Below are 24,098 nucleotides of genomic sequence, written 5' to 3' on the forward strand. Positions count from 1 at the left end.
AATATATTAAGCTTTGTAGGCCATCAATATTCTGATGCAACAATAATTCTGCTGCTACAATATGAAAGTAGCCATAGGTGACACTTAAAACAAATGTGTATAGTCAGATTTGGCCCACTGGTTGTGGTGTGCCAACCCCTGCTCCATACTTTAAGTTAAAAAATATCAAACAGGGGCACATGCGTGGCTCAGTTAGTTAAGTGCCTGCCTTCGGCTCAGGTCATGATCTCAGGATCTTGGGCTTGAGCCCCACGTCAGGCTCTCTGCTCAGTGGGGAGTCTGCTTCTCGCTCTCCCTCTGTGTGCCGTTCTCTCTCAAATAAGCAAATATTGAAAAACAAACAAACAAACACACTACACTTCTCAGGCCAAACAATACTGTTGTGTTTTCTGCATGCATGTCCTTTACTAAGCAAGTACATAACATAAGCACTCTGTGGCTGAGCAAATGGTAGCTATGATTTACTGAGTACTTAATACACTGCAAGCATTATGCCCAATTTACATAATACCTCATTTTCAATGTAACAAACTGTATGAAGCAGTTATTTTCCCAACTTTACAGAGAAGTAAGCTGAAGCTCAGTTGGCTAAAGTAATTTTCTCAAGATCACATACCCAGTAAGTAGCAGAGTTGGGATTTGCACCCAGGTCTCAACTCTATAGAATTGGACCTTTTAACCATTATCTTACTTCTACTTTCAGTAAAATGGCAATATCATCTTTGTGTTGAAAGGTAATTCTTTCCCTATTCTTTCTCAGATAAGCATACTATTCCCAAAGCTCACTCAATGACCATTTTTTAAAAAATCAAAATTGTGTCAAGGAAATAAGGTATATTAAAAATGGTCAATAAATCTTTATAACCAATAAAATAAAATTAATGTTTCTATATTTCGCTTCTTTAGCACCACTATAACCAAATATTCATTAAACATTTCTGCATATATTCAATTTCTGAACTAAAGAAACTGACCTTTATATAATAAAAAAAATAAAGGACAGAGCCAAACCTCAAAATGGAAAATTACTTCATGGACTTGCCTTTCAGGTTCTAATCTTAGGCCATGTTCACTAGCCTTGAAACATGTTACTAAAAGTGTCTATTAGGTTATAACTTAATATGAGGCTTACCTGTTGTGATTTATTAGCCTTCATAAAAAACTGGGCATGATACCTAATTACTACAAAGAAGAATTCTAATAATTAGGCCACCATTTTCAGAAGACATTCCATTTAAAAGGTAAAATTTTCAGTCAACAATTTTAGTAAAGAAGTAAACTCAGTTAATTAGGGACTATATTTTAGATGGTACTTGAGAAGTTAAATGTTATAGAATACTCTACTAGATTTTTTAATTACAAAGGGCTCTCTCATTCCATTCTTTAAAATTTCTTAGGCTGAAATCATTGCCTCAAGTTTTATTATATAGAATTTAGGGACCTTAATCTCTTTTGTCTGTGTAACAGAGATCAATCAAAATTATTTCTAATTCTAATTATACAATATATTCACTACCCAAAAAAGTGAAAAGCACCCACAATCCCAAAACCCAATGTACGTAACCTTCCAAACAGTTTTTCTATTCATTTTTTAAATGGATGATATAATGATACACTTAAGGAAACACAAGTACCTATTTGGGACATCGATGTTAATGATACAAGTTTCTAAAAGTTCTCCATATAGATCTGTGCAAGATGCAAGAATCCATCTTTGATCATGTGATAAACAGTAGCCCACGAAAAGAACATTGTATTTCTGTCCAGCTTCTCCAAATGTTTCTCCTAGCTCTGTCTGTTTATCCTTCACTGGAGCCAGAATAAAAGGAGGTGTATAAAGTCGAATACACTCTGGTCTCTGTAAAATAAAAAATCAAGGTACTATGGTACTATACAATCATAGAAAAATCTTTATTGAAAATCTCCACCCAATTATAATTAGAAAGTGAGAATTAAACAGAGAATTGCACTTAGTTTTGTATAAAATAAAAAAATGTTTAGTCATTCACTAACTTTGGTCATAGAAAACATACTTACATCAGGACTTTTAAGAGCAGTTTCCATGGCTAAACCTGGACCAAAGCCAGTCAATGTTTTCACATTGGTTGATGTTGGAAGTGGTCGCCGACACTGGGTAAAGGCCGAAAAAGCCAGGGATTTTAAATGCTGGGTATAGATTTGTCTATCTTCGTGTTTCACAGGTTGCAACAGGTACTGACAAGGAACAATCTAAAAATTATAGGCAAATATTATAAAGGTTAAACATCCAAAAATAAAAATAAAAAGAATCGTAGGTCTAAAACTCTAAAAACATTTACTAGAAAACTTAAAAATTAATAAAATTATATTCTAAAGAATTATATTTTCTTATTATGTAAGTTTTTAAAGAATCAATTTTACTAACAGGTTATGTAAAAACCTTTAAAATGTTTACACAGCAGTTACATAAATATTGCCATTGATTAGTCCTATTATAGTCTATAAAGAAAAAATCTCTGCAAACAAGTTAGTATCATTTTCTTTTTAAAAATTTTTTTATTTTTTTAAGAGTTATTTACTTTGAGAGAGAGCAAGAGTGCAAGTGCAAGCAGGGGGAGGGGCAAAGGGAGACTGAAAGAGACTCTTGATCTTAGAGAGATCAAGAGATCAAGAAGATTCAAGATTCAATCTTCTTGATCAAGAAGATTCCCCGCTGAGCATGGAGCCCAACATGGGGCCCAACCCCAGGACCCTGAGATCATAACCTGAGCTGAAATCAAGAGTCAGGCACTTAACCAACTGAGCCCTAGGCCCCCATCCCCTTTAAAATGTAGGCTCTATGCCCAGTGTGGAGCCCAAAGCAGGGCTTGAACTCATGACCCTGAGATCAATACCTGAGCTAAGATCAAGATTCAGATGCTTAACCAACTGAGCTACCCAGGCACCTCTAATATCATTAATTTCTATTTTTACTTGTAATCTATCTTATTTAGAACTATATTTTATAAAGATCCATGCTCTAGTCTTCTATTTAAGTTTATGAATTTAAAAACTGGCTCATAAAAATAGCACAAGGAATACATAATGTACTTAAATGCAGTCTTTTAATTCTCCACTATTATTGTGGTATGATAATAAAGTTTACCTTTTATAAAATCCCTAACAGTTCTATTATAATATCACTTAAAAGTAAAATGTAAAATATAATAAGAATCTGGCTTTAAAGAAAATAAACTTGTAGATTTTTGAAACTTCTGTCTACATCAGACTGTTTTATGTAAATTTAACTTGCAAAAGTTATCATTCTTACCTGCACAGAAACAGTACTCTTAATATGAGGAGGAAGAGTCTGGACCATTTCCAGAAAGCATCGAAGTAGCCCCAAAGTCCATACATTAGAAGAATTAGTGCTCTCATCTTTATTTTCATAGGTAAAAGGATCAATTATATAAACAACAATTGCAGGTGGATAAGTGATTGCATGTGAATCACCATCTGTGGGGATACCCACTTTATCCCGATCCATCGTGCTAAAATTTAAGATAGAAATATACAGTTAGGGGAAAAAATGTTGTACCATACCTTTTTTGAGGTATGGTACCTTTCACAAAGCAAGTTCTTAGAAAACCTCTCCCCTTTTGCTGGTGTGGGGTGTCAAGAGAGGTTCTCTAAAAGTTAAGGGGCATCTCTTTCTCTTCAAAGAGGAGAGTAAACATTATACACACATTTTAATGGTATACAAACACCCTTACATTAAGAGGTCTTGCATTAAAAAAGGGAATAGAATTTTTAAAACCACAGAATATCCAGAAACACTAGAGAGCATAGTGCTTAAGTCATAAACTAAAACAAAGATAGTTAATTGAGCTGCTAAAAATCACAAAGCACAGCTAAACCAGAAAGATAACACGTTTTCAGGCTTAATGTTTTTTTTTTTTTTTTAAAGATTTTATTTATTTATTCATGAGAGAGACAGAGAGAAAGAGAGAGAGGCAGAGACACAGGTAGAGGGAGAAGCAGGCTCCATGCAGGGAGCCTGACAGACTCAATCCTGGGTCTCCAGGATCAGGCCTTGGGCTGAAGGCGGCACTAAACTGCTGAGCCACCCGGCTGCCCCTTAGTCAATGTTCTACTACATTTTTAGCCTATACCTATTCATTTCGCGGTTCATAACTTTTAATAGTGCACAAGCTTCATTCTTTGATGGTGATACAATTTTTTTTAAAGGTTTTATTTATTTATTCATGAGAGAGACAGAGAGAGAGAGAGAGGCAGAAACACAGGTAGAGGGAGAAGCAGGCTCCATGCAGGGAACCCGATGTGGGACTCGATCTTCGGACCCCAGGATCACGCCCGGAGCCAAAGGCAAACACATTTAACCGCTGAGCCACCCAGGCGTCCCGGTGATACAATTTTTTTAAAACCTCAAATCTACTTAGATGTTCAAGATGAATGGATCAATCAGGGTAAATAATAGTTTGTTTTTACTCACATAAAATGAGTTTAACTTTGAGCAAAATGCATCTGGGTAGCTGAAAGATATAAACAAGCTCATGCTAACCTAACCAATAAATCAAAAGAGAAGCTCACTCAATACCTTCAAAGGAACAGAGCTGCAGTCATCATTGCTGTCATTATATATAACTCATGTGTTTGGAAGCACTGCATAAAGCACTTAGTGTACATTATATCCTACTGCTCCCATTTTATAGATAACATGCTCAGAAAAGTCAGACAATTTTCCTAAAGTCACATAGCCAGTAAATGACAGAGCTGAAGAGTCAAATCTCAGTATGGTTCCTAATAAGATCTGAAAAGACTGGTTCAATAGTGACTTCTAAATCGTTGGAGTGATTTGCAAAAGACAAAACTACTTAACAGTTATGTCATAGAAAAGATTCAAACATCACAGGATAGTTGAACTACATGGTTTTCAAGGTCTTAATTGTCACACTGAGATTTTAGGATTCTATGTTAAAGACTTTATGAAGAGTCTGCACTAAAATTTTAAAGATAATCAACATTACAAAAACTACAATTTCAAGGATAAGACCAAAAACCTCTCTGTGTTCATTCACAAGGATTATCTTCTGCAAAGAATAGTATATTCAAAGGTACCTTTCAGACACGTCAGGATGAGGTTGAGCAGGAAGTGAAGATGATTCTCCAGAAATCCCAGCTGTTTGTAGAGCTGATGACTGTTGCCCTCCTAGCTGGCCATTTTGAACTGTATTCCCTTGTGTAGACATGGATCCTGTAGCACTACTGTTCATACTGCCAAAGGGTGGAAATGAGGGTAGTTTATTTGATGATACTCCACTATTCAAGTTGGAGGATGATGAAGATGAAGTTGAAGTTGTGGTCAAAGTTGAATTAGCTGTGGCAACTGAAGAAGACATGGCAACACCTGAAGTCACTGTTATAGTACTGCTTGCTGCAGACGCTAGGGTGGCAGATGGAGTATTAGCATTTCCAGTATTTGTCATCTGAGGTGAAGTAATCAAAGACTGACTTGCAGGGGCAACTAAATTTGGCTGGGAAAGTAGAGAGCTGTCCAAAGGCTGGGAAGCAAGATAAGGACCTAAAGATAATAAAAACAGGCAGGATATTTAATTATTTCACTGATTGGCTCTTTTTTTTATCCTACTGTGTGAATAACGATGTAGTTGATGCTTTTTGTAATTAGTTGCATGCTAACAGTTGTAGTAGATACAAGCTTTTCATTTCCCCCCAGAACTGAAGAAATGGAATTGAAAAAATAAACCAGCATTCTCATAAAAAATAAATGGTTCCCATGGAAGCATAACAAAATTACATTTACTAGACATAATTAATTAAATGAAAATAATATCTAGAAAATTTTCATCAAACCACTGAAACGGTTCCTAAATCGTAAATTGAATAAATCCTGATTAAACTAAGAGCTAACTAGATATAAAATGGAAAATGCTACCATGGGTTTATTATAGGGATGCCTAATGAGGGTCAATATTTTGGTTCTGTGTTTCTTTGGATTAAGTCTGAAGTCCATTGATAATTAATCCAGTGTTAATTCAAGGGTGTTAAAAGCAAGTCTAAAATAATCATTTTCTTAGTTCCAACAAAGAACTGTTTCTTGGTATTACAGAGAGGTAACTACAAGTTATTTCATCTCTGAACTATTAATAATTCAAGAATCTTAATGTTAATAAGCTTAAATAAAAACACAAATTCATCAGATCCTACAGAAGCAAAGCCAATTTTTTATACCCCAAATTTCTTATCTGATGGGATTCCTATTTTAGGGATCAGCAAACTTTTTCTGTTGAGAGTCAGTAAATATTTTGGGTTTTCTGGGCCACATCATCTCTGTCTCAACGATTGTTCTGATATTGTAGCACAAAAGCAGCAACAGACAGTAAGAAATATATGAACAGGGCTGGGTTCCAGTAAAGTTTTATTTACAAAAACAACAGATACCTTGAGCTATACTTTGCTACCATTGGTCTTATAAAAGAAATACAAATTTAATACCTAGGTCATATCTGCAGACTTGTGCATAAAGCTTGAGTTTAGAAAATGCTTCATTGTTACCATCAGCTGCCTGAGAAAACCATTCGGCTACCAACTTTTCTGATAGTTTCTTTGATGCAGTAGATCCAACTCTCATGATTCCATCTGTCAACAGTCGAGAAATAGGTCTATGTTGACCTAATCGACAGGACTACAGATATACATAGAAAGCAGAATTAGTGATTTTATTATAGTATTTGAGTATACACTATAAAATAAAGCATTTTAGTTATTTTTTTAAAAGATATATTTCTAAGTAATTTCTAAATCCAACATGGGCTGAACTCACAACCCTGAGATCAAGAGTTGCACGTTCTACCAACTGAGCCAGCCAGGTGCCCTAAGCATTTAAGTTATTTAAATTAAGATTTATAATTTATTATTAATATTTGGGATAAAAATATCAAATGAAAAGGTACATCTTTTTCCTTTTTTTTTTTTTTTTTTAAGATTTTATTGATTTATTCATGAGACACAGAGAGAGAGGCAGAGACATAGGCACAAGAGAAGCAGGCTCCATGCAGGGAGCCCGATGTGGGACTTGATGCCAGGACTCCAGGATCGCGCCCTGGGCTGAAGGCAGATGCTCAACTGCTGAGGCACCCAGGCTCCCTATCTTTTTCTTTTTACATTAGAAATCCATTAAATTTTTTTTCAAAATTAAACTATCACTAATGAAATAAAACATCCAGGTTAAGAACCATGTGGTTTGAATAATGAAGACTTGAAGAATACAGATATAAGTGAACATAAATACGTACATACATCCAAATCAAGTCAAAATAAAAATTGGTATATAAATATATTATGTAATTGCCAGCTCTCCCTCCAATTCTGTGGGCCACTGATGTTTGTTACAAGAAGCCCAATATCAAGTTTCTAACACTAAATTTAAAAAATTTAGACAGAGGATTTTTTTTTTTTTTAAAGTACATTCCACACATAATGTGGGGGCCCGAACTCACAATCTTGAGATCAAGAGTGAGACATTCCACTGACTGAGCCAGCCAGGCATCCCTGGACAGAGGATTTCTTTACTGTTAAGATTTTCAAAGGCTTAAAAAAGAAAACAACAAACTTTCAAAGGTTTTAATAAACTAGTATGAATAGAAAATCTCTTAAAAAGTAATATAATACATAATATTTCCCCCAAATCTAATTATGGAATTTTTTCCAGAAAGATTTTGCAGAACCAATGTTCCAAGTAACACTCTTTGGAAAATACTTCTTTCTACAAAATACACTACAGATACCTTGTAATTAAGTGGAACACTTATTAGGAACTAAACTAGCACAAACTAACAACTCAGACTATAGAAGAAATTAAATTTTAAAGACTGATTTCTAAGCATTTATGGGGAAAGGAAGTATAATTAAGACTTGATGTCCTGTACCACTTAAAATCTGTAATCACTGCACTCAGTGATGGACACAACATGAAAATTATAAGATCAGTCAAGAATTAAAAAGAACAATCAAGAATTTCAGAAATGATACAGATCACAGAGAAATCTAACACAGGCTTACTTTATGAAAGCAAGGCCTATTGTCAGTACCTGAGGCCCTAGACAATCAGAACTAGAATTTCTGTAAGTGTAATTTTCTTCCTGGCTATTCAACAATGCAACTCTTCGTTTCAAAAAAAAAAAGATGTTTAAAAAAAAAAAAAAAAAAGATCCTAAGTGGCATATATATGCCCTCAATGGTTTTTCCTCAATATAGCAATTTCTACTGTGAACCATGGCACACACACCTAATGAACAGTTCGGGTCAAATGCTGTGAAGAACACCACTGGCTAGCATGAGAACTACACAACCAGTTTCACATCATTATTACCCATCCCAATCAATTCAACTTTCCAGTATATTTCATACATAAACATACAAATTATAGTTTTAAAAAGCTACCTCTTTTTATATCTTAAATATTTTTATTTATTTATTTAAGAGAGAGAGAAAGAGAGTGAGTGAGCATGAGCCAGGGGGAGGGGAAGAGGGAGAATGGAAAAGCAGACTCCCAACTGAATGCTACTCTTATAAAATTTTCTTTAAATTCAATTAATTAACAATGTTTTATTGGTTTCAGAGGGAGAGGTCATTGGTTCATCAGTCTTATATAACACCCAATGCTCATTACATCACATGCCCACCTTAATGTTCATCACCCAGTTACCCAGTCCCCCTACCGTCCTCCCCTCCGGTGACCCTGTTTTTCCTATGCCATAAGAGACTTAATTATAGGAATGCTACCTCTTTTTAAACACCTACCTCATATATTGCAGTGAGGTCTCTAAAAAAGCTTTTGGCTCCATTTAACAAGGCTTCATTTTCTGGACATAATACAACATAGGCTATATCTCTTTGAGATCCATAGGGTTCCAGCATAAGTCTCTCCCAATAGGGGAGTGCAAATGGAGAAAGCACCAGAAAATCATAATCATAACCCAACAAAAACGTAGGGATTGGCAGTGGTTCAGGGGATTCATCAGTTCCTAAATAAGAAAAACATATTTTAAGAAAAACATTTAAGAAAAGTTACGTGTCTTCCTTTTATTTAAATGTCAAAGTTACTGAAATCGTTATTATTAAAAATATTTTATTCAAGACAAAAATATCGGGATCCCTGGGTGGCGCAGCAGGTTTGGCGTCTGCCTTTGGCCCAGGGCGCGATCCTGAAGACCCGGGATCGAATCCCACGTCGGGCTCCCGGTACATGGAGCCTGCTTCTCCTTCTGCCTGTGTCTCTGCCTCTCTCTCTCTGTGTGTGTGTGTGTGACTATCATAAATAAATAAAAAAAAATTAAATTAAAAAAAAAAGACAAAAATATCTAAAGCCAATCAATAATTGAGACTTTTCCACAGTTAGCAATTTGCTAAATGGCCTTTTCTTTTTAAAGATTTTGTTTATTTATTCATAGACACACACAGAGAGAGAGGCAGAGACACAGGCAGAGGGAGAAGCAGGCTCCATGCAGGGAGCCCAATGTGGGACTCGAGGGACTCGATCCCGGGACTCCAGGATCACGCCCCAGGCTGCAGGCGGCGCCAAACTGCTGCGCCACCGGGGCTGCCCTGCTAAATGAATGGTCTTAATGGAACATATGACTTATACCTTTACATGGCTGTAAAAAAAAAAATTAAGTTGAATGAAAAAACTTAGTACAAAAGAAAACATAGGAGGGGAGTTTTATTTTCTATAAATTTGGATTGGAGAAAGCTTTTCTAAGCATAACGCAAAATATGCTCATTTAAAAGCAGATTAATCTGACTATATATATTTTAAAACTTGGCATAAAAAACACTATAAAAAAGCCAAATAATTAACACCAAATTGGGAGAAAGGTTTATAATGCATATGACAAAAAGGTTAATTTCCCTACCATATAAAGGCGACTTATATAAATCCCTAAGAAAATGATCAACAACCTAACAGAAAAATGGGTAAAAGATATGAACAAAATTCACAGAAACAGAAATATCTGATACGTAAACAGTGCTCAATCTCTTTAAGAGAAAGCAATTTTAATAGTGAACAATCATAACATTTACTATGTGCTAGGAACTGTTCAAAGATCTTTATACGTATTAACTCATTTAATCCTCACAAAAATCATATAAGGCAGATACTAATATGAATCTCATTTGAGAGATGAGAAAGCAGGAATGAAGAAGTTAAGCAACTGGGACACCTGAGTGGCTCAGTGGCTGAGCACCTGCCTTTGGCTCAGGTTGTGATCCCAGGTTCTAGGATCGAGTCCCACATCGGGATCCCCGGGGAGCCTGCTTTTCCCTCTGCCTATGTCTCTACCTCTCTCTCTGTATCTTTCATGGATTAATAAAAATTTTTAGTTAAAAAAAAAAAGTTAAGCAACTTATCCAATATCATACAAGAAGTGATAGATATGGAATTAGAGGCCAGGAACTCTATTCTTACAGTCTGTACTATTATATTTCTCAAAGTATAATAAAACAACCATTTTCACCCATTCACTCAGCACCTACTGGCAAGGGTTTGGGGAAACAGGTATTTTGCTGATGGGAGTTTAAACTGTTATATAGAGAGTAATTTGGCAGTACTAAAAAATAAATAAATAAATAAATAAATAAATAAATAAATAAATACACAACAAAAGCATACATCCTTTAAGCCAGGAATGTATGCAATATAGAAAAACAGTTGTGATGATGATGACAGAAACAATAGGTCCATAAACACTGGTAAATGGATTGGTAAAATATCACCATACATAAAGAACGATGAAATATGTGAACCCATTAAAAATAAAGGTAGATAGGACAGCCAACCTGGTGGCTCAGTGCTTTAGCGCCGCCTTCAGCCCAAGGCATGATCCTGGAGACCTGGGATCGAGTCCCACATCGGGGTCTCTGCATGGAGCCTGCTTCTCCCTCTGCCTGTGTCTCTGCCTCTCTGTGTCTCTCATGAATAAATCAATAAAATCTTTAAAAATAAATAAGTAAATAAATAAGGTAGATCTATATGTACTGGTCAGTAAGGGGCAGAAGTGTGCATGTATGTGTCTACTACTTTTTTTTTTTTAATATTTTATTTCTTTACTCATTAGAGACACACAGAGAGAGGCAGAGACATAGTCAGAGAGAAGCAGGCCCCACACAGGGAGCTCGATGTCAGACTCGATCACAGAACTGGTAGATCACACCCTGAGCTGAAGGCAGACGCCCAACCACTGAACCACCCAGGTGTCTCACTATTTTGGTTTTTTAAAAAATGTAAAAATATAGTTAACCTGCATTCTTCACTGATTGTCAATTTTTTTTAAATGATTATTTAGCCATTAAAAAAAGAAAAGGAAAATATGAGCAAATCTACTACTTCTGTACATAGTGCATTCTAAAACTATGCATGGAAGTCAAAGATTTCAATGTTAAAAACTATTATTCCAAATATATCTTAAAAGCTTCACTTCCACCTTTCAGAGACAATCTTCAAAAGATAATTCAAGTATTTTGAATGTTCTTTGCCTTGATAGATGACCATAAATCTTAATAGATATAGTTAAAGATTTTATTATATTAAAAAGCTCTTTTTATTTTATAGAGAGAGTAAGCACAGGCAGGGGGTGGGGTAGTGGGAGAGTGAAGCAGGGTCCCAACATGGAGCTTCCATCCCAGGACTCTGGGATCATAACCTGAGCCGAAGACAGACGCTTAACCAACTGAGCCATCCAAGCGCCCCAAGGATTTTAAGTAATCTCTATACCCAATGTGGAGCTTGAACTCACACCCTGAGATCAAGGGCCACATGCTCCAACAACTGAGCCAGCCAGGCACCCCTCTATGGTGATATTAGAGCATGCATTTGCTACTTTTAAAACCAGCAAATTTCTGCCTTTTCTTTTTTTTAATGAAGAACTAGCAGTCTTTCATCACTAGTATTATCCCCTCCTTTTTTGCCCCATTCTTCATTCAACTTTGTAAAATGATAATTTACAATGAAAGTAGTGTTCATTTAAAAAAATTGACAGTATGATTCTTCTTCATATAAAACCTTAATTGATTAGTCTAATCTGTAAAAATAGATTTAAGTGAAGCTGTTCTTTCTGAAGAAGAGGAGAGCCTAGTAAAGTGAATGTTGGAAATGTCTGAAGTAATGAAGGCTAAGATTTACCACACTAGTCTTAAGTCAAGTATATGCCATAAAAATATTTAAGGAAAACAAATGTGCTTATTCCAAGTTGGGCACAAAAATGGAGGGCTGATATAAAATCAGTCAACACACATTAATATAAATTACTTACCATAAGAGCCTCGGCCAGCCATTTTATGAAACTGTTGCCAAGTGAGAGGACCTTGAACTCCCCAAGGCCTTACTGTTCTTTTTTTCTGAATAGCATCCTGAAGAACTGGCTGAAGAAATAGGAGCATTCGAAGTATATCCTGTGAACACTGCATACTCACATCTACAACCATTAAAAAAAAACAACTAAGAATTGTGATTGCCAACACAAAGAAATAAAACTTAATCATAACAAAATACATGAAAGCTCAACTTTCATCAAGATTAAGCATTTGCTTGTGCAAAGAACTATATTAAGTTCTATTTCAAATAGTCTGTAGAAATGGTTCTTTTGGGGCAGCCTGGGTGGCTCAGCGGTTTAGCACAGCCTTCGGCCCAGGGCCTGATCCTGGGGTCCCAGGATCGAGTCCTGCGTCGGGCTCCCTATGTGGAGCCTGCTTCTCCCTCTGCCTGTGTCTCTGCCTCACTCTCTCTCTCTGTCTCTCTCATTAATGAATAAATAAAAAAATCTTAAAAAAAAAAGGTTCTTTTAGATACTTACCTAGAACAGACATAATGCTAGAACTCTTCTCCATAAAAGTCATTCATTAGCTCACTAATCAATCTGTAATTTTTTAAAAATTTATTTATTCATGAGAGACACAGAGGGAGGCAGAGACACAGGCAGAGAGAGAAGCAGACTCCTATGGGGAGCCTGATGTGGGACTGGATCCCAGGCCCCAGAATCATGACCTAAGCCAAAGACAGACGCTCAACCACTGGACCATCCAGGCGCCTCAATTTATAAATTAATCAAATTATTTCTTTTTTTTGCATTTGTTTTTATTGTTTTTGGTGCCTGTATTTTCCCAGAAAGAACTCTACCTCATATTGAAATGAGTTATAAACTGTGTACTTTAATAACCACCACTATGGTAAAATGATCAGATAGATAAGACTGGTTACATTGACTAAAGTTTAATTTGGGAAAAACAGACTGTAAACAATGCTGAAATACAGAACTTATACAGTAACAAACTTACTTGTACTATAAAAAGTGTTATAATATCCATTAATATTTTATATATCTAGACTTACAGATTTATAGATATTATTATGACTTGTATTTCTGACCAACTATCAAAATGAATATGAAAGATACTGCTCTTAAATGTCAAATGGCTTAAAAAAAAAAATCACTAAATGTTACTGATATAATTAATCCGCACCCCCAGTTCATTCAGTTGTACCATTAAACATGTTTGAGCACTTGTACATTAAATTATTCAACTTTAATTATTATCATTGCCTAATTTGTTATTTCTGGCTTTCAATCCCTAGACCTAAATAATGTACAGAATTATAAGTAATTTAATTTCAGATATATTGCTTAGTAACTATTATGTTTAAATAAACTACTACTGTAGGTTTGCCTGTGTGGCTCAGCTGGTTGGGCATCTGACTCTTGATTTCGGCCCAGGTCATGATCTCAGGGTTGTGGTATTAAGCCTCATGCTGGGCTCCACACTGGGCATGGGGCCTGCTTAAGATTCTCTCTTTCCCTCTCATTCTGCCCCTCCCTAAAAAAATACATAATAAATAATAGAATATGTAGTCATTTAAGTAACAACAGAGTTATCAGAAATGGACTAATGACTTACACACTGGTAAATCAAAGTAAGTTACAAAACTATCTATCTGGGCAGCCCAGGTGACTCAGCAGTTTAGCGCCACGTTCAGCCCAGGGTGTGATCCTGGAGACCTGGGATTGAGTCCCACGTTGGGCTCCCTGCATGGAGCCTGATTCTCCCTCTGCCTGTGTGTCTGCCTCTTTCTCTCATGAATAAGTAAATAAAATCTTAAAAAAATAAATAAACTGAATTCATAATCAAAATCTTCCCACAAAAAACACTGTCTATAGAAGACGGTTTACACAAATAGTATAAAATACAATTATATGTATTCATATCTAAATATTCACATAAAATGAAATCTACAAAAAGTTGCTATTGATAAGGTTGTTTATTATAGGCATATGGGAACCTTTTGAAGACATATATGCTGAGGTATCTTAAGAAATTCTGTCCTGGGTTTAGCTCAGAAATTTTTATTTCGATTTTAATTCAGAAAGATTCTCAAATACTTTTTCATTCTCTTAGAAAACATTTTTATTGAAAACCTACCATGGGCCAGGAATTATGCTAGCTGTGGGGAACACTGTGTAAATAAATTCTTATTCACGTCTTGAAGGGTCTTTATAATCTTGTGGGCGAGAGTGCCATGGAAAAGAAATATAACTGTATATAATGACAGGTGCTAGGTCTCTATTAAAACTGAAACCTGATTGGAAACAATGATAACAAGATTATAAATGGGTATGCCTGGGTAGCTCAATTGATTAAGAGTCTGCCTTTGGCTAAGGTCATGATCCAGGGATCAAGCCCTATGAATGGCTCCCTGCTCAGTGGGGAGTCTGCTTCTCTCTGCCAATCTCCCTCACTCATGCTCTGTCAAGTAAATAAATATAATCTTTAAAAAAAGAAGGTTATAAATGATTTTTAAGAGTGATCATGAAGGACAGACACATAGATCAGTAGAACAGAACTGAACATCCAGAAATCTCTTATTTATGGTTAATTTATTTTTGACAGGGTGTCAAGACAATTTAATGGAAGATAATCTTTTTAACAAATGGTTCTAAGACTGTTGGATATCCACATGTAAAAGCTTATACCTATTAACACAAAAATTAGTTTGGAATGGATTATATACCTAAATATAAGTGCTCTAACTATAAAACTCCTAGAAGAAACACAGTAATAATTCATGACTTAGGGTTAGGAAAAGCCTTTTTAGATATGACACCAAAAGCACAAGCAACAAGAAAGTAAGTATGCGAAGTTCATTAAAATTAAAAACTATTCTGCCTCAAAGGATACCATCAAGAAAGTAAAAAGACAACCCAGAGAATAGAAAATATTTGCAAATTATGTATCTGATGAGAGACTTGTATCCAGAACATATAAAGAACTTACAATTCAATGATAAAAACAAAAGTCTCATTAAAAAATGCGACAAAAGCTCTGAAAAGACATTTCTCCAAAGATATACAAATGGATAATAAGCACATGAAAAGTCATTAAGGAAATGCAAATCAAAACTACAATGAGATGATACTTCACACTCAATATGATGACTATAATCAAAAAGACAATATGACAAGTGTTAATGATGTGGAGAAAGCAGAACCCTCACACATTGCTGGTGGGAATCTACAATGGTAGAGCTGCTTTGGAAAACAGTCTGGCAATTCCTCAAAAGGTAAAAGAGTTCTAGGACCCAGTAAGTACACCCACGAGTAATGAAAACATATGTTCACATAAAAACTTGTACACAAATGTTCACACCAGCATTATTCTTAATAGCCAAGGAGTGGAAACAACCCAAACATCCATCAACAGATGAATGGATAAAGTGTGGTATACCCAATACAAGAGAAAATCATTTGTCAATAAAAAGCAATTAAGTACTAATGCATGCTAAATGGATAAACTTTGAGAACACTATGCTAAGTAAAAGAAACCAATCATATGGTGTATGATTCTACTTATGTGAAATGTCCAAAACAATCTATATGGAGAGAATGTAGTTGACTGGCATTGAGGGGGAGGGTTTGGAGGGAACTAGGTAGTAAATTCTACTGGGTATGGATGATACCCAGTAGTGGGTGATGGTGATGAAATGTTCTAAAACCAACAAGTGGTGATGGGTACATAACTCTGTGAATACAGGCATATCTTGTTTTGTTGTTTCACAATTTCTTACAGGTTGATAGTTTCTGGCAACCACGTAACAAACAGGTCTATTGGTGTCATTTTCCCAATACCATATGCTTACTTCGTGTCTCTGTCACACTTGAGTAATTCTCCCAATATTTCAGGTTTTTTTATTATTACGATATATGTTGCAGTGATCTGTGATCCATTAGTGATCTTTCATGTCGCTATTACAAATTTTGGAGGACCCCATGAACCATGCACATATATATAAGATGGCATATTTGATAAATGCTGACTGCTCCAGAATTGGCTGTTTATCTCTCTCCCTCTCCTTGGGCCTCTTTATTCCTTGAGACACAACAATATTGAAATTAGACCAGTTAATAACCTTGCAAGGCCTCTAAGTGTCAGGTGAATGGAAGAGTTGTACATTAAATCAAAAGCTAGAAATGATTAAGCTTAGTGAGGAAGGCATGTTGAAGGCCCACAGAGGCTGAAAGCTAAGTTGCACCAAATAGCCAAGTTGTGAATGCAAAAGAAAAGTTCTCAAAGAAAATTAAAAGTGCTACTCCAGTGAACACGCAAATGAGATGAAAAGTCCAAGGTTTTGCCAATATGGAGAAAGTTTTAGTGGTCTGGATAGAACACATTTTCTTAAGCCAAAACCTAATCCAGAGCAAGACCCTAGAGAGAGGTGAGGAAACTGCAGAAGGAAAATCGGAAGCTAGCGAGGTTGGTTCATAAAGTTTAAACAATAAAGCTGTTGAAGAAGAATGGTCTTAAGAGTGCTGTAATGGTATGAATGGGCAGAAATTTGGGCAATTTTTACTTCTATTTCTCTGCACTGTCGGGATTCATTCCTTTCAGCAAGTATGTATTTTTTTCATAACTAGAACAAAGCTTTCCCTATCATGAAAAAAATAAACATTACCATTAAAATACACAAACTATAGCTTTTACGTTTGTAATTTCTTCAAATATTTTAAAACAACTTGGACATCTACTATTTGCCAGGCACTGTTTTAAGTACTGGGGTATATCAACAAACAAAACACACAAAAACCCTAGCATGTACACAGAACTTGCACTGGGGAAATTTAATGGAGAGACAATTAATCAACAAACTACACAGTATGTTAGAAGGTAATACAAACACTACAGAAAAAAGCAAAAGGAGGAGGATGGAGAACATGAAGAGGAGTTTCTAATTTTATACTAAGAAAATGACATCTGAGAAGATTTTGATTTTTTTACATTAGGTTCCATGCCCAGCATGAAGTCCAACATGAGACTTGAACTCACGACCCCGATATCAAGACCTGACCTGAGATCAAGTCAGATGCTTAACCACCTGAGCCACCCAGGTGCCCTGACATCTGAGAAGATTTAAAGGAGACAAAAGATGGTTTACCCTTGTAAACATACGAGGGAAAGGTGTCCCAGACAGGGGAAACAATTAGGGCAAAGGCCTAATGTAGGACCTTTTCTTTCATGAGACTGCTGTAGTTTAACGAAGTACTCCAATATTATACAATATTACAGTATTTTTTTAAAAAAATATTTCATTTACTTATTTGAGAGACAGCAAGCTTGTGCAAACACAAACAAAGATGAGGAGCAGAGGAAGAGGGAGAAGCTGACTCTCTGCTGAGTAGAGAGCCCTATCTGAATCCCAGGACCATGAGATCATGACTAAAGCCAAAGGCAGACACTTAACTGACTGAGCTACCCAGCTGCCTTTTGAATTACTTTTAAAAAAAAATATCTATTTAAGTAATTTGCACCCAACCAGGGACTTGAATTCATGACCCCAAGACCAAGAGTGGAGTGCTCTTACAACCGATCTAAGCAGGCACCTCTGTTTAGAATTATTTTTTTAAAAAAGATTTTATTTATTTATTTATGACGGGGGTGGGGTGGGGGGGTGGGGGCAGAGGGAGAAGCAGGCTCTGTGCAGGGAGCCCGACGTGGGACTTGATCCTGGGTCTCCAGGATCACACCCCGGGCTGAAGGTGGCGCTAAACCGCTAGGCCACCACGGCTGCCCTGTTTTGAATTATTTTAACACAAGTTGTTAGGATGAAATTTATCTCTATGGCTGTAAAGTTTCCTATTTATATCAATGTTTATTGTTACACAAAACACGCTGAGGCTTGATATTTTCTTTCTGGCAAATAAGTTGGTCCTTTTAAAAAACTTTTATCAAGGTAAAACTGGCATAAACATTAGTTTCAGGTGTACAATGTAATGATTTAATATTTGTATATATTGCAAAATGACCACCACAGTGAAAAACACTTAACACTTAACATCCATCACCATACATAGTTACATATTTTTTCTTGTGATAAAAACTTTCAAGATGAGTTGGATCTTAAAAACAAATAATAGAAATAGAGTACCACTAAGGCTACTGCTTCTGCTATTACTACTAATTGCTAATATCTGAGTTCTTAGTTTGTGCCAGGCACTACTCTCTGTGTTACATAGAACACTGATCCTCCTCTCAAGCCTATTTGGGACAAATACTATTATTGACACAATTTAAGAAAATTGAGGCACAGAGAGATTAAATAACTTGCCCATGGTCACAGTATATAGTGATAAAGCAGTATTTCAAACTCAAGCAGTCGGCCTCCACAAAATATATTCTTAACTACTACCCATGTTTGAAACAATCTTGCCTTTTGAACACCTATGACATTCATTTATACCTTTTCCTTTTTTAACTTGGTGCTTGAGTTTAAGTAGTTCAATGCATCATCAAACTATGTCATGAACAAAATATTAACCATTGGTCCAAGTACTGCCCTCTTATACCACAAATTTTCTTTAATAATAATAACATTATGAACAACTACGATCTCATAGATCAAGAGCTAGAACATCACCAGAACAATCTTATTAGTGCTTCTCCCTGTTCTATCCTTCCCTCAACTTTTGAAAATTACCACTATCTTAATTTCATGAGCATCTACGAAATATTTAGTTTTACTTGTTTTAAAGCTTTACAAAAAGGTAACTTACCATTTATAATCTTCTAGGACTTGTTCCCACACTCCTTCCCCTCAATATTAAGATTCATTTGTTTGTTATATATAGTTTTATTCATGTTCGAACCATACAACATTCTATCTGTACTACCATAATTATTTATCCATTCTCCTGTCAATGGGCATTTAGGGTATTTTTATTTCTTTCAACCCTGCATTATACTTTTGGTTCTCTGAGTAGTATCTAAGCAATTTAAAGGTAGGGGATATTATTTTGCACGTGTCAAAAAAAAATGACAGAATTAGTGAATGACACATGGACCAAATATAAGTTATTATATGGCACACATCACCTTAGAAAAGATCTTTACCAAAAACCGTATTTTCAAGGAGGCTAATTTTCTGTACAATAACCAAGGGTTAGAAAAGTTAATGGTATACTGAGATATCTTTTTAAAAGTATTAGGTTGTTTGTGCCTGAAAGAAAAATATCTAGTTGATTATTTTAATAATTGAAGCTTTTATTAATATAGTACTTACTATGTTCCAAGCACTGTAATAAGCACTTAATATGGATTAGCTCATTAGATCTTTTTTTTTTTTTAAAGATTTTATTTATTCATGAGAGACACAGAGAGAGGCAGAGACAGGCAAAGGGAGAAGTAGGCTCCATACAGGGAGCCTGACGTGAGACTCGATCCCGGGTCTCCAGGATCACACTCTGGGCTCCAGGCAGCGCTAAACTGCTGCGTCACCAGGGCTGCCCCTCGTTAGATCTTTAGAACTCTATGTAAAGTATCCAACATTGTAACTGTATAACATTATTTGACACTGATGACCATTTTCTCCTTCAACCATTTCCCATACTTGGCTTCTAGGGCATCATACTCTCTTGGTTTTCCTCTCACCTCCTTGTTTCCTATCCTGGATCCTCCCCTTCTTCTCTACCTCTAAACATCAGTTGTATCCGTGGACTTCTCTCTAGTCATTCTCTAGGTTGTTTGATCTAACTCCCCAGATTTTAATATTGAAAATTTCCAAAAAGAAAAAAAATGTTTATAAAGATTTTATTTATTTATTTGATGGAGAGAGCAAGAGAACACAAGCAGGGGTAAGGCAGAGGGAGAAGCCAGCTCTCCATGGCCCAATGCAGGGCTCAATCCCACCCTGGTATCATGACCTACCACTGAAGGCCGACACTTAACTGACTGAGTCACCCAAGGCACCCCAAGAGAAAACTTTAATCTACAACTCCAACCACTCCCCTGAATTAATTAAGATTTTATTTATTTATTCATGAGAGACACAGAGAGAGAGAGACAGCGCACACACCAGAGACACAGGCAGAGGGAGAAGCAGGCTCCATGCAGGGAGCCTGACATGGGACTCGATCCTGGGTCTCCAGGATCAAGCTCTGGGCTGAAGGCGGCGCTAAACTACTGAGCCACCCGGGCTGCCCCACTCCTCTGAATTTAAAACTTGTATCTCCAAATGTGCATTTGAACTCCTCCCTCAACGTTTCCCTCCTCTATAATTAGACCCATCATTCATTTTGCTGCTCAAGCTATCCTTGATTCCTCATCTTCTCTTGTATCAGCAAATCTTGTAGGTTCTATTTCCCAAATATACCTAGAACCTACTAGTCATATTTCTATTGCTAAAGGCAGACACTTAACTGACAGAGATACCTAGGTGCCCCAATCTTGTCCTTTTCCACACCTTTCCCCTTCCTTTTTCTTCAAAGCATTTGTCACTATCTAACATTATATAATTACTTCTCTTTTTTTGTTTATGTCTTCCCCACTAAATTATAGGCTCAAATAGGGCAGGAAGTATGTTTGCTTCATTTAATGCTGTACTTTATAAAGGAACAGTGTGTAGCACATATCAGGCGCTCAGTAAATATTTAATGAGTGAAAGAATGTTGAATAAAGCAGACAACTAGTAATTTTCTGCTAATTAACATCTGCAAAGTGCCTTTTATACTCCTACATAAGGACATAATTACAGACTTACAATAACCATACTTTTATTGGTGAAATTAAACTAAACTGCTAGGAAATTCTCCCTTTAACAATGTCATTCAAAAGGAGTTTTAAGTATAAATTTAAATTCTCTATTAGCTACTTGGAAAACTGCCTTTAAAAAAAAAAAAAAAAAAAAGAAAACTGCCTTTAGTACTATTTCCTAAGAAAAACAATCCAAAAACAAAAAACAAAAAACAAAAAAACCCCCAGAAATTTAAAACAGTCATACAACTAAGGGAAAGTAAACAGAAAAATTATCCCATTAGGATACTTACCATTTCTTTTGGACCAGGGATGTAGGCATGAACTTTTCACAAGTGCTTCATCAACTTTTCCACCTGACATGTTATCCATGAATTGACGCCCATGTTCTAATGCAAGGTAGCAGTCATTGCAACAGTCCCGCTCTTCAACACGTACCCAATTACTAATTACACCAATTCTGGGAAAAGGGTCTTGGTCTGCTGCTCCAAAGGGTGAAAATAAATTAGTGCACTGATCTTGTAGCAATAATATCAATTCATCTGGGAATTTTTCAGATTCCTTTAATCCTCCATTAACATGTTCAGCAGAAGTAGCCCTGAGAGCTTCAAAACGTTTTTCTGCTTCTTTGCCACATTCTGTGTTGCGTCCTATGATATCTAGTTCATCTTCAAGAAATAATCCTGAATTGTTTCCAAATTTTCTATTCATGACAGCACTGAAGCCACAGGTACACCTATACTGTGCTTCCTGCATTGGATCTGGAATGTAAACTCCAACATCGGCACCCTTGATATTCATATTGCAGACACAGATACAGCAACTATCAAAGTTACAGTCTTTAAATAAATTCATAACTGATTCTGAAAGAATGAGATTTACATAAAGACTGTGTGCTTCAGGGATGGAGGGAACAGTTGCAGGTTCAACAGAATTAAGGGGTCTGCATGTGGATGGGGTGGAAGCTGGTGAATACAAGTCTGAATTTTCATATTTGACTGAACCTTGAGCACTAGCAGGTCCACCAGCTCGGGGAGTCCTTGGAGTCCTTGGAGTCCTTGGAGTCGGAAACCTAGGCGTAGATGGAGAAGGAAGAATTCCTGCTCCACTGTTACTAGGAGGGGCGCTGCTCGGAGGCATCCCAAAAGAAGTATGAGTTTGAGGTGTGTAAGCAGGACCATATTCTTGATCAATAGTACTTCCATCACTACTGTCACAAAGATAAAAGAAAATCAAACACATAGAGGAACATATTAGTAATATGAAATAGAACTAAAAATGTCCCAGTATTTTTCAGTAACGCTGAAAATTATGAAAACACAATTAGTGCAAAAATTACAAGTATAAAAAAAAAATTACAAGTATAATTAAAGTATATTTCTGGTTAATACATCCACTCTAGGTGACCATTGTGGTCCAACCAACCAGTTCCAAAATTGTAAATAAAATCTGTTTACACTTATTCAAACCTAGGCATCCACATTTACTATCTATACTTCTTGTACAACAAATAACCATGTCTCATTGATCTTAAGAGGTCATTGTTGAAAAAAAAGAAATACTTGATTTTAGAGATGTTTACATGCAATAAGGGACAATGGTAATCTTAAGATGCTGCCAATTATAACCCAAATTTCAGAGATATTAAAATATGAAAAGTGTGTAATATGGCAAATACACAAATGGGATTTAGAATTTTAGAGCAAAATAAAAGATGCTTCTGAAGTCAACCCCTCCTAAAAAGTGAGGCAAATAATCAAGGCATAATGGTCTTAAGTTTTCCAACACTTTATCCATACTCAACTAATACCATTATATTTATTGATCAAAAGCCACTTTTAGAATTTTAAAAAACCAGTATTTTTTTTTTAAGTACTAGCAAAATAGGTACTTCTATAAAAAAATTAAAGCTATATAAGCACACCTACACTATACCAATAACATAAATCTAAAGCATACCCCTCTTTGATGAATGGCACAGCAGGCCCTGAAGGAAGCAATTCCAATTTTCCAACAGTCCAACTCTGACGGTAAATACACTCTTCTGGCAACTTGATAGGAGGCAGACATTGGCTTGGTAGACTTTTTAGAGGTGCAAACATGGAACATCCCACCAGAACTTGACAATTTTCAGGCTTATAGACATAAGAAAAATCCTACAATGCAAAGACCATGACATTCAGCATCTTATCTTCCAAGGGAAAAAAAAAGGCCAAACTAATTCTAGCCTTTTCCCCCTCTCTTCAAACAAAACAATAAAATGTAAATATAATTCTATTTCTTCTCTTCTTTTTTTTTTTTTTTTTAAGTACACTCCGTGTTCAATATGGGGCTTCAACTCACGACCGGAAACCACGGGTCACATGCTCTATTGACTGAGCCAGCCAGGTGCCCCAATGTAATTCTATTCTTAAATGCATTCTATTTTAATTCTAGTTAATTAACATACAGTGCTATATTAGTTTCAGGTGTGTTAATATAGTGATTCAGTAATCCTGTACATTATCCAGTGCTCATCACCAATGCACTCCTTAATAATTCTCATCACCTATTTCATTGATCCCCTACTAACTTCTCCTCTGGTAACCAACCATCAGTTTATCTTTATAGTCAAGTGCTTCTTGGTTTCTCTTTTTTTTCCTTTGCTCATTTCCTTTGTTATATACCACACACAAAATTTCTTTCTCTGACGTATTTTGTATTTTGCTTAGCATTATACTCTCTAGCTCCATCTATATCATTGCAAATGGCAAGATTTCATTTTTTATGGCTGAATAATATTCCTCTCTGTGTACATACATCTTCTTTATCCATTCATAAGCTCAACATCATTCATCATCAGGGATAGGCAAATCAAAACAACAAGAGAGGTGCCTGCCTGGCTCAGTTGGTAGAGTATGTAACTCCTGATCTCAGGATCTTGAGTTTGAGCCCCATGTAGGGATGGAGCTAACTTAAAGTAAAAAAACAAACAAACAACTACAGTAAGATCACCTCACACTTTTAAGAATTGCTAAAATGAAAAACATAAG

General features: G+C 36.0%; 1 protein-coding gene across 6 annotated transcripts in view; it reads right to left on the bottom strand.

Moving 5' to 3' along the window:
- Positions 1-24,098, bottom strand: part of MED13 (mediator complex subunit 13) — a 102,703-nt gene that overhangs the window by 12,979 nt on the left and 65,626 nt on the right. For 5 of the 6 annotated variants that reach the window (XR_012008715.1, XR_012008714.1, XR_012008716.1 and 2 more), the window contains exons 15-23: positions 23,026-23,222; positions 21,360-22,276; positions 12,309-12,470; positions 8,800-9,023; positions 6,493-6,682; positions 5,098-5,560; positions 3,290-3,509; positions 2,038-2,229; positions 1,635-1,858 (exon numbers count right to left, since the gene is read on the bottom strand). Coding sequence is in view for 3 of the 6 variants with exons in the window: in XM_072779698.1 (XP_072635799.1) it covers positions 1,635-1,858; positions 2,038-2,229; positions 3,290-3,509; positions 5,098-5,560; positions 6,493-6,682; positions 8,800-9,023; positions 12,309-12,470; positions 21,360-22,276; positions 23,026-23,222 (2,789 nt within the window). In the remaining 3 variants the exon portion in view is untranslated. The remainder of the gene's footprint in view (positions 1-1,634; positions 1,859-2,037; positions 2,230-3,289; positions 3,510-5,097; positions 5,561-6,492; positions 6,683-8,799; positions 9,024-12,308; positions 12,471-21,359; positions 22,277-23,025; positions 23,223-24,098) is intronic. The other variant, XM_072779697.1, reaches the window with a different exon arrangement.

The sequence above is a fragment of the Canis lupus genome, chromosome 16 (assembly GCF_048164855.1).
Source record: "Canis lupus baileyi chromosome 16, mCanLup2.hap1, whole genome shotgun sequence".
Lineage (NCBI taxonomy): Eukaryota > Metazoa > Chordata > Mammalia > Carnivora > Canidae > Canis > Canis lupus.